Below are 16,634 nucleotides of genomic sequence, written 5' to 3'. Positions count from 1 at the left end.
TATCATGCTGTAAATATGATTTATCAAATAAGGATGTACCTATGATTGAATCTTTGATTCTGCACAGCTAGAGTTTATATATAAATATAAATGTGTCTTGACAATCAAGGACTTATGTCAGTCTTCCTTTATGACGTTTCTTATTGTTATGCATTCCATTTGTTTGACTTGAGTATTTGTATTGTCTGTAAAGTATGTAATGTTTTTATAGCTTGTTTAAAAACAAACAGAAAAGCCTGTAAATATGAACTGATCACAGTACTGCTCTGTTAGAAGGCATATGATGATGTACTGTTTGTAAGCAATAATACATGACAGTGCTAACTTGACAAGTAGCATAAGGATAAGTTCCAAAAATACCTTTGGGAGTTAATAGCCTTGTTTGAGTTGATGAATATTCTTAATCATTTTTTAATAAATAAATTCAGATGTCCTCCTGCTGGAATAGAAACCATTGTTTACAGAGCACAATTTCAGTCACAGAGGGGACAGTGTTTAGATCTATGGCTTCGTCCACTTTGAGTGAGAAATGAATGGCTTGGCTGCAGTTCTGCGAGACGAGGAAGACTGCTGAGGTGGAATAGCTGTGTCTCTGAAGGATCAGAGATACTATTCTGCTTCTGTGCTGATTCCTGCCACTTCCTCTACATAAATTTGGAGTCTTTAAGTCCTGATGTTGAACTGATGAGCCTTGGGCCGCCCATAGAAAGGAATAGTTCTCTTCTTATTTCATATGCAGATAAACAGTGAACTTTTGAGTCACCTCTTCCTTTGAGTTGCATATTTTTCAAATTATGAGCTATGAGATGATGAGATGGGTTTATTCTGATAAACTAGATGTCAAACTTATAGTTTGAATTGAATAGGTATTAGACTGTACAGAGCAGCATATCAATTTGAACAGTCATCACTGCTTTAGAACCTCCCCCCCAATTTATAAATGTATATGACCTACATTTTATAGAAAAAGAAATGTTTTTAAATGCTAGTCATTTATATAATATGTGCTTTGAAGGATTTGCTAGTCCACTTCTGTCACTTTTAGTACACTGGTATCTTTTATATGTAATGTATGCTTTTTATTATTATAATTATTATTATTATTATTATTATTGTAGACATTTCAGTAGGAGGAATTTTGCAACAGTATGAGGGGTTGAAATTTTCATTGTCAGAAATGAATTATACTGGACTTTGTCTGTGTAGTCTTGTCTTTCTTTAAATACTGTCTGGAAGGGAACTTGGTATTCAATAAAGCAAGTGACTTCCTTTTATTTTGAAGGCATACTATATAGTGCTGAATTGGATCTGGAAATGTAATGGATTTGAAGACAGAGAAATTAGTACAAAATCTAGTGTACAGAAGAAATTGTCTTATGAAAAACCTGATGATATATATAGTGAAACACTGTTACAGTGAATTTCTGATATAGTGCTATTTTCCTGGAGTCCATATGCCTTCTTTGTATTTCAGTTAATAAAAAATGATAATTTGTATAGATAAATTTAGGATAATAGGTTTATTTCAATCATTATACAGTATTTCTTTATCCTACAACATCTATTCCGTCCCTTTATTATCAGACAAAAGACCATAGCCTGAATTCCATCGGTTGGAGTATGTATATATAGGTGAGAGATGGTTTTATAGGAACCTGGAAAGTGTGAATTTACATATTCCTTATGTTTCTGACAGAAATCAGTGTGAGTCTTTCATTATTCCTGTGAAAGGAGGAATTTCCTGATACCAAGAAGAGAGTGAGAGTGTGTGTGTGTGTGTGTGTGTGGGTCCATGGAAGATGTTTGGGTCTTAAGGCCAAAATGATAAAAGTATAAAAGGACTTAATGTAGCTCAACACATGACTTACATTTAATATGTAAAAGAAACATTTAAATTTCATAACTCACAAAAAGACTAAAATAGTTTTGCAGGGAACAAAACTATTTGGATAGCAGGCTTGACCAAATGAATTTTTTTTTGGTTAAACTTTATATATTTTAAATGATTCTATTTCTGCCTTTATTTCTGCCCTAAAAGCAACTTAAAATATTTTGGGAGTTACTCTTCCTGTTCATTTGACTGTGAGTGTAATTTATATCATGGTTTACAAAATGTGGCATGAAGGATTGGATTGTTTTATCTGTATAATACAATGAAAGTTTGCTTTTTTTTTTACATAATCATGGTGAATGGTATTGTATTCTTAGACTGATTTATTCATTAAGTGACTTAATGAGTTTCATCACTTTTGACGTTATTGTTTTCTTATGGTTAACTTAGTCTTTTTGGGTTTATAATACCCTTCTATGTATTGTGATACTAAGGGAAGTTATGTTTTTGCTTTATTTTTAATTAAACTAATAGTTTGATAATTTATATTTGCAAATGATGCATTTTAAATGTGGTCACTTGCTGTTTGAAAAATAAAAATATAGAATACTGTTTTATGAATAGACTTAGCAGTATTTTTCATGTTAGATAATTTCAAACAAAATCTGCTTTCTTAATGAGACAGATGAAGGCATGTAAATATATATATTGTTGTGCAAGAGCTGAAGTGGATACTTTTCAACAATTAAATGAAATATTTAAGTATTTGATTTGAAACACACAGAACTTATTTGGGTTTTCTTCTCCTTTGGATCTCATTGCCTCCTTTGATTGTAGAAAACAGAATATCTGACATTAACTCCAATCCTGGTTGCCTGAGAAGATTGCACTGAAACCACGTTAACAGAAACACCTAGTGTTAGACCAGCTTTCCTTTTGTGAGTTTTGTTTGCACTGGAGTGAGTTTGTACAGTGCCAGCAGCTCCTCACATACATGAGAATCAGGACTTTGTTTTAATCTCACTTGTAAGAAGGGTGAACTCAGTTACTCAAGATTTCAAGTCTGTTGGATAAAAGTATGCCATGTGTGCACTACAGCATATTTTAGCACGTGTAGTATGTGGAGTACTTGTTACATAGATTTTTCCATAGATGTTAAAGGACATATTTAAAAAAAATATTGAGGATAACAGCATTTATGCACCTACAAAACCATAGTATTAATTACTGGTAATTCTGTTTTCTCCTCTATTTGTTTGTGTGTCTCAGGCATGATGTTTCCCTGAATCTTTTGGTAGGCTCCTTTTTGGTAAATACTTGATTTTTGTGGAATGCTTGGCTGTGTTGATTTTACTGCATGTAAAAAAGCAAGTTTTATGTAAGAAGGTATTAAAAGTCGCACGATACCTTTTAAAGAGAAAAGAACTGCAGTGGAGCAGTGTGTGAGGACTGGAGCTGTGATCAGATGAGCGCGCAGGAAGCTCTGGGTGGCTCTGGGATGTCACCAGCCCCTCACCCTGTGGGTGCCACTGCCTGGGCATCCACTGGGCACCTCAGGAGCCTCCTGTGGCAGCAGTGGCTGTGTGAGAGGAGCTCCCATGCAGCCTCAGCTGGCCCCTGCTGAGGAGGTTGGCTCAGCAGGGTTTGGCCGTGCCAGAGAAGGGCGCTCAGGTTTGCTCTCGTGGCTCACCCAGGGCCAGCAGCCCTGGCAGCACAGCCCAGGTGTCACTGGCTGCAGCAGCACAGACTGAGAGTGGCCCTAGGAAATGCCCCTGCTCAGTCCCTCTGAGCTGTGGGAGGCACTGCTTGTGTACCCCTGGAGCAGGGTGTGAGCACAGCTCCAGCACTGGATAGGACTTGCTTTCATTATTACTCCAGGCTGCAAATTACAGTATTGCCTTTTTAAAACACCTTATAAACAACATGTGATATGTTAGCATCCAGCCAGCATAATAACATTGCTTTTAATGGTTTCATTGTTTGAAAATTTTAAGTTGTGGGTGCACTCTGACTCTGCAGCGTTCCTGATGACATAGTGTGTGTGTACTCAGCCACCCTGCTTGTCTTTATTTTCACTTATATTGGTTTTACTGATTTTCATTTGTTTTAATTTTACGGTGGAAATAAGAAATCAAAACTGATCGCATCTGCCTATTGACTTTTATGATTAATACTGTCAAAGAGTAAAGTGATAGTGAAAAGATATTTTTCAGCATTTTGATATTGAAAAGAATTATCAACCTATATTTTGTGTTGAGTGAGAAAAATAGTCTGTTTAAATTAGCTTGCTTTTAGTTTTTGCTAGGAGAAGTAAGCATTTTTCTCTTAAAATAATTGGTTATTTGTTTATTTAGAGGCATTAAAAATATCTCTTTGCAATTAATATTTTTCTTGCAGTGCACAGGGTAAACTATTTTGTGGCTTCAGGATAGACAGCAGTTTATAAAAGTTCAGAGATTTGGAGGTGTGTTGTCTTAGGGAGGTCATCTCAGAAAGTATCCTGTTTGTTGATTATCTTCTGCATTGCACTTGCCAAATCAACAGAAGATAGTCTTCCATAGAATATTGTTTGCTTTTTTGTCTGCTTTAGTTGTCAAGACATGAAGTTTAATGAAGAGAGCTGCTCAGTGGAACAGGGGTTAAAAAGGAGCCCATTTGTGCCACCCTTTGGAAGCCAACAGCCCTGCCCTGGGTGCTCAGGTAAGTTGCCTCCTCTGCAGTGCTCTTCCCTTTCACACCAGGGCTGGTCTCCAGGTTCCTGACATCCCTGCTGCACCATCTGCTTCGAATGCATACATGTACAAGCCACTGGCAGAGATTAAATAGGATGATTTGGTGAGGTTCCATTTTAAAAAGTGTGTGTGGGTCTTTTGCAGTCCAGCCAGTGTACATCACTTTTCCTGTATCAGCAGCTGTGCACATCATGCAGAAATCACGGAATCCAGTTCCTACGTCTATTATTTCTCACTTCTGGGTGTTTGCTGGGTGTACAGGTCACTGTTGTTTTTTCCACTCTGAGTCCATCTCCCTGGGCAGCTCTACCTGTCTCCCAAGGTAGAGACGTTGCTGTGTGATTGCTGTTGGTGTGATTTCACTGTGGCTGTGTCTTTCAGGCCCCTTGGCTAGAAATGTGGTGCCTAGTCCAGACCACGCTTTGTGCTGACATCTTTTTAGATAGATCAGTGCCTTGGCCGTAGCTTGTATGCAGCTGCCTTCATTTAGAGGAGGTGATACCTTCTCAGCAGCTATGGAAAGACAAGTAGTACCACTGAACACGTTAATTTTCACTTTTATTCACATAAAATTTTTGTTTTCATTGTCAGATGTGATCATTAGTGCCATTTCACAGAGGCAGAAGTAACAGCTTTTGTTAGATCAAAAGCACTAGCCTGGCTCAAATGAAACCAAAAGGATCCATTACTTTAGGTGTGTAAATGATAAAAAAATACTTTTCTGTTGTATAATGAATAATGACTGTTCAAAATGTGTATTATACTCTGAAAGCTCTTCAGGAGCAGCACATCCTTAATCAGTCTTGTCACAGGATAAACTGAGCCATGAGAGAGGATAAAGCAACGCTGTGAGTGCTGGAATGTTCAGGGTAATTGCGAGCTGATATCAACCATGCAGTGACATGCAACAGCAAAACAGAGGATGGCATCAGAAGCTCAAAGGATGACTTGCTTGTTTTCTCTCAAGTCCTCTGTTTTTCTTACATTTGTCTTTGCCAGTTTGTGAGATCATCTTTGTTAAAAAGCTAGTGTAGACAGAACAGCCTAAGAAAGATATAGCTCAGAAAGACAGAAGCAAGTACGAGGGTACCAGTGGGACAAAGAGATCTTTTTGTGCAAACCAAGACTCTTAAAGGGGGATTTTCTTTAGGACTCCCTCTGTTCCCTTAGAGGAAGAGAACAGGATGATTGATAAAACTCCTAGTCAAACACGTAGCTAAAGTGATGGATGTTGCAGCTACTTGAAAATGAACCATAAGGACAGTGTGAGTCCCCACAGCAGGTGTGGAAGTGTACTTTGGCAGTATTGGCTCTCACAGAGTTGTTGCCTGAAAATCCATTTTAAGGAACTGAAACAAGAGTGTTGTTTGTAGTGATGCTCAGGTATTATGTTGATAACTGGTATAACACACACTGAGTATCTCCAGGTAAAAATCTGTTTTAAAGGCAAAGTATTTTACAGTTTGCAGCTGTAAGTGAACTTGAAGAAGATTGTCTCTTAATTTAGACTGAGAACATTCTCTATGTGTCACAGCCCATTTTATGGGTTTGTAGGTCATTAAGTGATGTGATTATCTAAACTGGGTAGTTTATTCACAGTTTGTGCTCTGTGTGTACATGGAAATTGCACATTGTGTTATAAGATGTGTATGTCTGGCAGCTGAAGATGATGATGAGGTAGGTGACAATTAATATCCTATTAAGAATCAATCCTTTCCACGTTTCACAGGATGGCTCAGACTTGTGGATGTTTCAAATTCTCGTATCTTGCTGACTGACCTCTGCACTGCTGTTTCCTTTCCCTCTTTCTGGAGGCCCTGTTTGTATCTTCGACACCTCTGTTGTTCCCATACCTGTTCTGTCCCAAACTTTTGTCACCCTCTTCACTCTCCTAAATCCATTTCCAGACTCCATTCCCTGGAGCAATTTCCAGTCAGTGACACCACATGGACCATCAAAAGTCTTCTCAAATCATGGTTCAGGATGTCCAGTGTGTGGGTCTGCCAGGCTCTGGATGGCTCCACCTGCCCCAGGACCTTTGTAACTTGAGGGCGAGGATTCCAGCAGGTCTGTGCAATTCACAGTGTCCCTTGCTAGCCCTGAAACCACTTGAGATTTGGACTTTGAGAAAACAATTTTAACTCTTAGTTTTATTTTTCTCCCCATTTATACCCTGTAGAGCTAAGGTACTCAGCATAATGAGAGAGAATTTTAATTAGGGCTTTTAGAAAACTTTCTCAGTTGGTGATAGTTTTCTTGGAAGGACTTAAAGTGGTGTGGAGTAAGACTTACAGGAAGACACTGGTTCTGAAATGCACACAGCCCTGCTGAAGGAGGGCTCCTGCTCTTGGAAGGATTTTCTTGACAAGCAGGAGAATGTTGAAAATTGCCATGACTAAAATAGGAACAGACAGAGATTAACACTGAACATTTCTGAAAGTGCTTCTTAGCAGTGCTTGGTGATTTTAATGTGTCAGTCCTTGAAGAAAACACCTTTTACTGGTTTTCTCCTGTGGTTCTTCCCAGTGCAGAGGCAGGATTTCCCAAAGGAGTGTTCAGCAGTGGCTAAAGCTGGCCCTTCAGCGCTTGCCAGGAGTGCACATGTGTGTGGAAGTGCATGGAAATGCCTGTGGGCAGGCTACAGGGCTTGGTCCTCAGGGAATTAGTGACTCTTCACAACTGCTGCAACAAATTCAAGACACTTATTTCAGGCTTTTCCCTGGCCCTCATGTTGGGAGAGTCTGGCTGAACCTGTTCCCTGGTAGCTGTAGAATATAAAAAGAAGGGAGTGGAGGAGAGTTTCCAAATATTCCAGGAATGGGATATCCAGAGAGCTATTCATAGGATTGGGATTGTTCAGCTTGGGAAAGACACTTAGGGGTGACTAATTGCAGCCTTCCAGCACCTGAAGGGAGCTTAAAGGGAACACTGCAAGAGCATGTAGTGACAGGGCAAAGGGGAATGGCTTCAAACGGAAAGAGAACAGGTTTAGGTTAGATACTGGGAAGAAATTCTTTACTGGGAGGGTGGTGAGGCACTGGGACAGGCTGGCCAGTGAAGCTGTGTGGATGCTCCATCCCTGGAAGTGTTCAAGGTCAGGTTGGACAGGGCTTTGAGCAACCTGGTGAAAAGTGTCTGCCCAAAGCAGGGCAGCTGGAATCAGGTGATCTTTAAGGTCTCTTTGAACCTCAGACATTCTGTGGTTTCCTCAGGCTTCATCCTCCTTTGAGAAGTCATCTCTCTTCTCTGAACTCTTGCTTTCCTTTTCTGCCACTCGTAGAAATTTGTGGTTTTATTCAAGAGTAGAGGCTTGTTCACACTTTGGCTCTGCAAGAAAAATCAAAACAGGTTCACTGGATGACATGAATGTCTTGTATGGATCCTTTTTGAAAATTAAAATGGCTCTAACCCATTTTGGAAGTAAATTAAATCAAAGTGTGCTACACGAGCTCTAAGGAACGGTGGCTGGCTATAGATATGATCCTCTTTATATTGAGAATGTCCAAAATTCCTGCCTTTAATTCAGGTGGAGCTTTGCCTGTGCAGAGTCACAGAATTTCTTGGCAGCCTAGGACTGGGAAGTTTGACTGGATCAAGCTCCTGTTGAAACATCACTGCAGCCGCTCCTGTTCGGAGCGCCTTCCTCGAGCAGCTGTGAATTTGCTCATTTATTCACTTATTTTATCAGGCTCCCGAGAACTGCAGCTTGAGTGGCAATCTGCTGCTGGCCCCGATGATTTCTGTTCCCCACGCTCGGCGCTCCCGGAACCGGCGTGTCCCGGGCACGGCTGGGTCCGGTCCGGGCCGGGCAGGTGCCGGTGCGGGGCGGGCGCGGTGCCCGGGCAGGTGCCGGTGCTGGTCCCGGTCCGCGCCGGGCAGGTGCCGGTGTCGGTCGGTGCCGGTGCGGGGCGGGCGCGATGCCTGGACAGGTGCCGGTGCCGGTCCGGGTCGGGCAGGTGCCGGTGTCGGTGTCGGTGTCGCCGGGGGGCGGGCGCGGTGCCCGGGCAGACGTGGCAGCGCCCGGGGCCGCCCCGGCGGGAGGCGGCGCCGCGGGACCCGGCGGGAAGGAGGGAGGGTCCGGGAGCCGCCAGGTGAGTGGGGTCGGCACCGCGGGGACACCCCCGAGCCGGGATTGGGGACCGGGCTGAGCCCCGCTGGCGGCGCCGGGCTCGGCTCGGCTTCGCCCGCTGCTCCCCCCGGTGCTGCGCGGCTCGGCCGGGAGGGAAGGAGGGAGGTAATCGGGGGGGAGCAAAGCTAAAAAATTAAAACCGTGGTGGGGGCATAAAAAATGGTGGAAAAGAGCTTCCTCGCCAAAAGGAAAAGAAAAAAGGCTAATAAGGGCGTGGGGAGGGAGTTAAAAAAGGAAAGGTGAAAGAAAATCAGAAAAAAGGAAATAGAAGAGAAAAAAAGCAAAAAACAGGGAAACAAAAAGGAAGAAAAAAAGAAGAGGGGGAAATGGAAAATTTGAGGAAAAAAAAGAATTTTAAAAAGGACAAAGCAAACAGAGGGAACGGGTGGGTGGGAGCGGTGCCCGGGCGGGGCGCGCAGCCCGGTGCGGCCGCAGCCCCCAGGTGCGGGCAGCGCCGTGGCCTCGCCAAACCGAACTCTCCGGAAAGCTGAAGTTGCTGGGGCGAGTCCGGGCTCGCTTCCCACGTATGGTGTTCCGCAGCCCTCGTCGCTCTGCGGAGATATGTGAAAACAAAACGAGCTCGGTGATTGCCCGGCCGGTGCAGTAAATGAGTAACTGGGAACAGCCCAGCGCCGCTCTGCGTGGCGTTACCTTTGCTGCGCTGCCGGCCGCTGCATTTCCCTTTAATTCCCCTTTCCTAAAAGACTCCTAAATTAGGTGTTTTTAAGAATTTGACACGGAGAGGAGTCGAAGGGACTGATTAAAACTAAAATGCTATTGGCTGCGGTGTCCCTTGGGAGGAGAGGCTTGAGGAGCCTCCTCTGGCTCCGGAGGCCGTGGGACCACACGCAGTTGTGCTTGGGAAGGCGTTAACCTTTCCTCTTCGAAACCAGCCAGAGCAGCGACACTTAGCTCAGAAGCAGCTTTAATGCGATGATTAATAAAATAGTGCTTTGAAAGGATATGCAGGGCACAGAAATTTAATCTATATAGGAATCTGGTTTTGCAATTAAATATAGAAGTGTTGCAGGAAAAGGAGATGAGCCTTTGTAATGTTTCTGCGAGGTTTGCTAATGCTCTTCTGCTCTCTTGAGCGCTAAATGGTATGGAAAGATTAAAACAGACCTTTGTGTTTAATTTATAGACTGGCTAGTGTATTTGGCAGAAACTTCAGGAAAAATAACAGCCATTTGCTTTCAAGTTAGAGGCTCACTTATATTAGAGGAAAATTGAGTCCGTGTAGTTTATTTTTCCTGCTGGTGTGTATAGCAGAACAAGCTTCCTCAGGGTTGGTGACCAAGATAAAAAATAGCACCCAGAAATATCCCTGTGCTGATAGAGTGCTGCAAGAGGAGGGTGCCTGCCCCAAGGGCTTTCCACTCACAGAGCCTGAATTGCAGAAACACTTGCACGTCCATGGATTGGGATGTGACAGTGAATGCATTTGTTCAGCTCCCACTCCTGTGCTTTACACCCCCTCCCCTGGCTGCTTTGGCTGCCTTGCAGGGACCGATGGATCCAGGAGTTGTGGTGGGATGTAAATAATTACAGAATTGGGTAATAAGATTTTTGGGCAGTTGGAAATGCCACAGAGGAGTAGTGCAGAGGCAATTTCCTGGGATTGTGGAGGAGGAAGATCTTATAGCAAGGTGAGCAGTAGCTGAGCAGAAAGGGCTGTAGAGCACAGGGCAGGAGAAGGGTTTTAAAGCAGAGAAAAAGGAAGGAAATGGTGAGATAAGGGGATTTAAATGTCCAGGCAGGTAACATTTCTTGCTAGGTGTGCTTCAGGTCTAAAATCCATGTGTGCAGCCCTTCTTTTAGCGTTTTGCAAGTTTCAGGTGGGTAATACGGGTGCATCACACCTATCCATGTAATGTCACACACCAGGCACACTGAGGGTGTCACACCAGCCCTGAGCTACTGTAAGGGGTTGGAGCCATCTCCTTCTGACTCCCTTGGAGTGGTTTAGGAGAGCAGGGGGCTGCAGAGCTGCAGCCTGTTTTCTCCACATGTAGATGGGACTGCTGTGGCACGCTGGGTTGTGTGACCCCAGTGAATGCTTTACTGAGTGAGAGTAAAGGAAGGACTGCACTGGGGATTCTGAGGAGAATATGGCTATTCAATTGTAATCTTGTTTCATGTTGTGTATTTCCTTCCATTTTTTATTACTGTGGCTATTTGAAAAAAAAGCAACAAACAAACAGAAACCATGAGCTTTGTTTCTTTAGAGTTCATCTGCTCCTGCTGCTTTTGCCCTGCTTGGAGCCCCAGTCTCCCCCACTTGTGATATTGTGAAGGGTTATTTGCTTCAAGAAATGTGGGGGCAGCAGCAGCAGAGCATCCATGAACTCTCATGGCTTTGGTGCTGCTTAACTGCCCATGTGGGCAGGGCAGAGAAAACCTCCTGTGCTGGCCATTGCAGCCCTGCTGCAGGAGACCTTCTGAAACACTGTGGTGCAGCAGCACCTGCTTTGGTTATTTAATACTGGGCATTTCAAAGCAGAGTAATAAGGGCAGGATGGTGAAAATCATTCAGACCCTGGTGCAGAAATCCTGAGTGACACAAAGCAGTTTCTGTATGACTCTGTGCAATAGGCAAAGCACATTTCTGTTGGGTTCCTGCCCTGTGATTAATTTGGTCTCTGCTCTCCGGTAATGTCACTGTCAAGGCGGTCACGACACAAAGCAGAGACTTTAAGCAGTTTCAGTTGGCAACTTTTTATTATTGAACATGGGTGACTTTTATACACTTTCTAATTGTTTGTGCTTCTTCTACTCTAACTATTGGCTACAATAAGTCAACATCACACTATTGGTGAGAAGTTATAATGACTCCAACTAACTTTCTAAAAATACTTCGTCTAGCTGCAAAGTTCTCTTATCTTTCTTCTCTCAGTCTCGTTAGTTACAGCTTTAAAGAAAACTCTTTATTAACTTCTTCTTACTTCTTAGCTTCTTCTGACTCCTTTAGCTAACAAGCTTGCTGTTAGCTCTTTCTACAAGGTAAGGTGTCCAGCCCTTGGTACAAGCCTTGTGTGATCATGGTTGGTTCTTGTAAGCATGTGGGCTCAGCTGGCCAGCACATCACCTGCCCCAGGAGAGCCAGTGATCCAGACAAGCTGCCCTCTCCCCATTTGAGGAACAAGTCCTGCTCCCCTCTGGCTGCAGCCCTCTTTGTCTTACCCAGGCATGGTGTACTGCACTGAGGAAGAGCCAAAAGGTCTCTCTTGACACCTGGTGTGGGAGACTGTGGGTAAGTGATACACTGAGTACAAGGCAGGACCTTGGTGCGCAAAAGGCACAGCTGAGGCTGATGTGGTCAAGGCAGTGAAGTGATGAGTGGTGCTGGGAAGTGAATAATCCATGTGTCCTGTGTCACTGGAGCACAGGAGCATGCAATGACATTACCAGGCACCAGATTTAAAACCAAGGAGAGGAAATGCATTTTGCAGACAATGCTGTGGAGCTGTGGAGCCAGTACTGCAGGATGCTGGGGTTAGGTTTGGAAAAAAGGCCACCAAGGGCTGTTAAACGTGTGGCTGATGGTGGAGCCTGTGCTGGGGGAGCCTTGCTCTTTGCTTGCTGTGGTGTCCCTCTGGTTCAGCATCTGCCACCAGCTGCTGCTGACTGTGTGGACAATGGCCCTGTGCTTTGGCAGACTGAGAAAGCAGCAGTTGTGTCTTTCATCTTTCCTGCTTCCACAGGGAGGCTGGGATAAAACCATGACTCTTCCACCACGGAGGAGCCCGCCCTGCAGGAATTGGACTGAGCTGAGCTCCCTCCCAGAGCAGCTTGGGCTGAGGCTGTGCTAGAGCTGAGCTTTGGGCAGGCAGAGCCCAGGAGAAGATGTTCAGCTGCAGTGGTGCCCGCAGTGAGGGCTACGTGCAGGAGCTCTTCCATGAGGAAGCACAGCAGGTATGTCACAGAGCCAGCTCCTTTCCCAGATTTCCATCTCCATGGCCTCTGCACTCCTGATCACCTCTGTGAAAGGGAACAGGAGTGAAGTAACAGAACTGCCCTTTGTTTTGCTGTGTGTGTCTGAGGTGTATGACTTAGGAAGGGAAAGAGGAGTTGATATCCAGAGGAAGGAGTTGCCGTAGGAAAACTGCAGTTTCCCTGGAGCTTCAGATCTTGGTTCCAGCAGCCACCGTGATCCAGAGCCCCATGTCTCCTCGAGAAGCAAAGGGTCCTGATCAGATATGGCTGTGATGGGAAAACCCTCTTAACCTACTCTGTTGGTCCCAGCTGGTTTGTCATATCCTCTAAGGGACTTCCCCCATGCACTGAGAGCCCTGCCTGCCTTGGTGGAGAGTTTGGAAGGGACAGGAGGAGCAGAGTGCGTAGCTGCAGGCTCTGGGAAGGACCCTGGAATGGTGTTTTTGGTTGATGCATTGGGGTTAATTCACTGAGGCTCAGCAGGGCTCTGTTCCTGCTTATCCTACAAGAATATAAACAGGGAATTGTAGGAGCCATCTCTTTCAGGGCTCAGATATCCCAACAGCCTGACAGCCCCTTCATCTTTGGGACAGCTTGCAGCAAAGCAGTGTCTCAGCAGCTGTTGGTGTCCATCCCCCTGTTGGTGGCTGGCTGTGGCCCATAAACATGAGAGGTAACCCCAGGCTTTGCTTTTCTCTAGGTATCTCAAACACAGACCAAGCCCTGGTGGAAGATCCAGCTGTTTGTGTGGGAGCCAGTGCTCTTTGGAACGTGGGATGGGGTCTTCACCTCCTGCATGATCAACATTTTTGGAGTGGTTCTTTTCCTGAGGACGGGATGGCTTGTGGTGAGCAAGTGCTGACTTGGTTGAATGTTTGAACAGATATTTTCCTCTGCCCTCCCTTGCCTTTTATCTCCATCACCACCCAAGGGTTTTGGATTCTATGCTCTTTGTTACAGATGTTGCTCATACCCTCTGGTATTTTGTAGCTTTTCAAAAAGTTCCACTAAAATGTGCAGCTGAAGTGACCTTTGTGAGTGGTTTCCTACCTCAGCTTTCAGAAAGAGAAAGGAAAACACAGCAGCCAACCTTGACAATGAACAGGGACACCCTTGTGTCGTATTGTTGAGGAGAAATTAACACTTTTCCAGGTAAAGCCACTCACCCATCCTCCCAGCACCACTGAAGGAGCTCTCTTCCAAACATGCCAGTGCTGGAGTTCCTGAGTTTTTGAATGGGGAATCCTCAGTCACGTGAAATTGTCATTGCTATCAAAGGATTTTCCACTGCTGGGTCCTTAACAGCATCTCTGAGGGTCAGAGTCTGGAATGCTGTCCCTTCCTGATGCAAAATATTGTATTATGCCTCAAAATTTCCCCTTAGAAAAAGGAAAGTTTCCCCAGAGATGGATGGGATGTGAGCTTCAGGCAGAGTTTTTGTTACAGGCATGGTGGACACCTTCCAAAAGGAGCAGGAAGGCACTTGCGCTCTGCGCTGGAAATGGCTTTGCTGGAGGTGTTGAGGGGAGCTGCAGTTGCTGTGGTGGGGAAGTTGGGATGATTTTTTTAGCTTCCTTTTCCTTCTGATTTTATTTCCTCCACATCTCCTTTGAAAGCAAGTTACTTCTGGAGCAAACACAAATATAAACAAAGCCAGTAAATGAAAGAAAAACAGAACCAGCTGGAAGCTAGCATGAAAGGGAAGGGAGGAGAAGTCAGGGCTGGCACAGAGCTCCCCTGGCAGAGGACAGTCATATGTCAAGCTATTCCCAGAGTCAGGCTTTTGCTATAAATTTCCAGAGCTGGGGCTGGGGCTGGGGAAGCTCTGCAGTTCCAGGGGACCAAATCTTGCTGAAATGTTCAACAGGGATTGCTGCTGCACTAACCCCTTCCAGCATGCATGCATAAATAAGCATCAGTGCTTAATGGGGGCTTTTCCTTCCCACTTTCTCTGCTTGCTATTGTTGCTGTGAGCCCAGCATTCCCCCTTGGTCTCGGTGTTAACCCTTTATTCTGTGGGAATCGTTGGTTTGCTCATTAACTGCTGCCATAGCCTGGTACCACCTTTCTGGAAAAGCCCAAAGCTAAGTGAATGTTTGCATATGTTTGCTTTTTTTTAATTTATTTTTTTAACTGAAGCATATAATGTTTATTAACCATTTAACCTGGGGTAAGCAGCTGAATAAAAAGAACAATTGTCCTTTTAAAAAGAAGTATGGGGTTTGGGTGGGCTGTGGTGCTGACCCAACCACAGCTGTGTTTATAGCAATCCTTGGCTCTGCTCCCCACTGACCAGATAACAGCCCTGTCACAGGCAGCAGGATGCTGAGCCAAAATAGGACTTTATGATGATACCAACATCCTGGGTATGTGTCTGTTTTTTTCACAAAAAAAAAGAGAAAAGGAAAAAAAAGAATCTGGGATTTCAACCAACCCCAGAGCAGGGAAGCAATGGTGATAAAAACCCAAAAAAACCCATCATGGCCAGTGTGACCTCGGAGATGAGCATTGCTGGAGCAGGGTTGGAGAGAGGGGATATGGACATGGCCTGGAATATGAGTAAAAGGAAGGGAAGCCAGATGTTAACAAAGCACTGGGCACTGGAGGAGCCTTCTGGTTGCTGTGCACTGGCCTGAGTGATTTGTCAGCAGGGGAAGGTGGGCTGGAGCACGGGGGAAAACTCCTGACCCTGGAAAATAAATTACAGTGCAAGTGAGTGGGAAGGCCCTGAGCTCAGAAGAGTTCTTAAATTCTTTTGGAGGTACCAAGCACCTTTTCCTTCTGAAAATCTGACCCTAAATGGCAAACTGAACCCCTCCAAAGAAAGGGTTGTGCTCGTGTTTAAATTTGCCAATGGGGACCTGCAGGTTTGTTTGTTTGTTTAGAGAGTTTTTCTCTTTGCCACGCAGTGATGGGCACAGCAGCTCCTCCTGCAGCCCTCCCTCTGCCCCAAGCAGGAAGTGTTGGGGTTTTTTTTCCATGGGGCTGAATCCTGTGCAGGAAAGTGTCCAGAGGCCAGGCAGGGCGAGAGCCACCTGCCCCTGAGCACACCCTGCAGATAAGGGCTGGTGCATTCTGCTTTGGGAGAGCATGATTTATCTTCCACGCTGCCTTGCCTTTGGGGTTTGTTCTTTGGCATCTCATTGTTTGCAGGGATCAGAGCTTTCAAAGGTAAATGTTCTGAAAAATTAAAATGCAAGCTTGATGCTGGTAATAAATCAGTCGCTGCAAATCCCAGGAGTTCAATTTTGGAACTGCTTTTTGTTATGAAAGTGTTTTGGGTTTTTTTTTTTTTGAAGCATGTCATTCTAAACCATGCAGACAGGCAGTGATCCCCTGACTGTGGTGGCTGAATCACTGTTTGACCTCATTCCTTTTAAAGCAGTGGACAAAATCAGTGATTCATGGAGGAGCCCATTGACAGGGCAGAACCTGCTCATGCAAAGGTCTGCCCAGCCCCAGGCTGCAGGACAAGGTTCTCATCAAAGGGGTGCTAATAAAGGCTCTAAATGTGGCAATCAATTATGTTAATTAGACAAGTAGGGGTGTCTGTGTGTTTTTAATCTGTAATGACTCCAGATCCATAGATCACCAGTGACTAGAAGTGCGTAGGTTCTTATTCTGTCCCAGCAGATTGGTGTGAATTAATCTTTATTTGATTTTTTTTTTTTTCCATTCCAGGGAAACACTGGCATTGTAATGGGCATGTTTCTGGTGTCCTTTGTCATTCTGGTTGCCCTGGTGACAGTCTTGTCTGGAATTGGGGTGTGTGAGAAGTGCAGCATTGGAAGTGGGGGAGTCTACTCCATGATCTCTACTGTCCTTGGAGGTCAAGTAGGGGGCACCATTGGCCTCCTTTACATTTTTGGCCAGGTAATTTTAAAAAGTTACTCAAAGAGAATTTGTAAACTTTGCAATGCAGACATTAATCTCGTGCTGTCCTGCTGCAGAAAGCAATGCTTCAGGTAAAATCTGGGTAATGCGGCATGGGAGAGCAGCTCAGGGA

At 44.6% G+C, this 16,634-nt stretch overlaps 1 protein-coding gene across 1 annotated transcript in view; it reads left to right on the top strand.

Annotated features, from left to right (window-relative positions):
• The first annotated feature begins 12,538 nt into the window (after window positions 1–12,538).
• SLC12A8 (solute carrier family 12 member 8) overlaps window positions 12,539–16,634 on the top strand; it is a 45,369-nt gene continuing 41,273 nt past the window's right edge. Inside the window, exons 1-3 of the mRNA XM_054278286.1 lie at window positions 12,539–12,607; window positions 13,329–13,475; window positions 16,310–16,501. Coding sequence (XP_054134261.1) covers window positions 12,539–12,607; window positions 13,329–13,475; window positions 16,310–16,501 — 408 coding nt within the window. The remainder of the gene's footprint in view (window positions 12,608–13,328; window positions 13,476–16,309; window positions 16,502–16,634) is intronic.

Source organism: Melozone crissalis, unplaced genomic scaffold (assembly GCF_028551555.1).
Source record: "Melozone crissalis strain CALT ecotype California unplaced genomic scaffold, PUWL_Pcris_2 ptg000023l_1, whole genome shotgun sequence".
NCBI lineage: Eukaryota > Metazoa > Chordata > Aves > Passeriformes > Passerellidae > Melozone > Melozone crissalis.
This window is presented reverse-complemented; position numbering and strand designations above follow the sequence as displayed.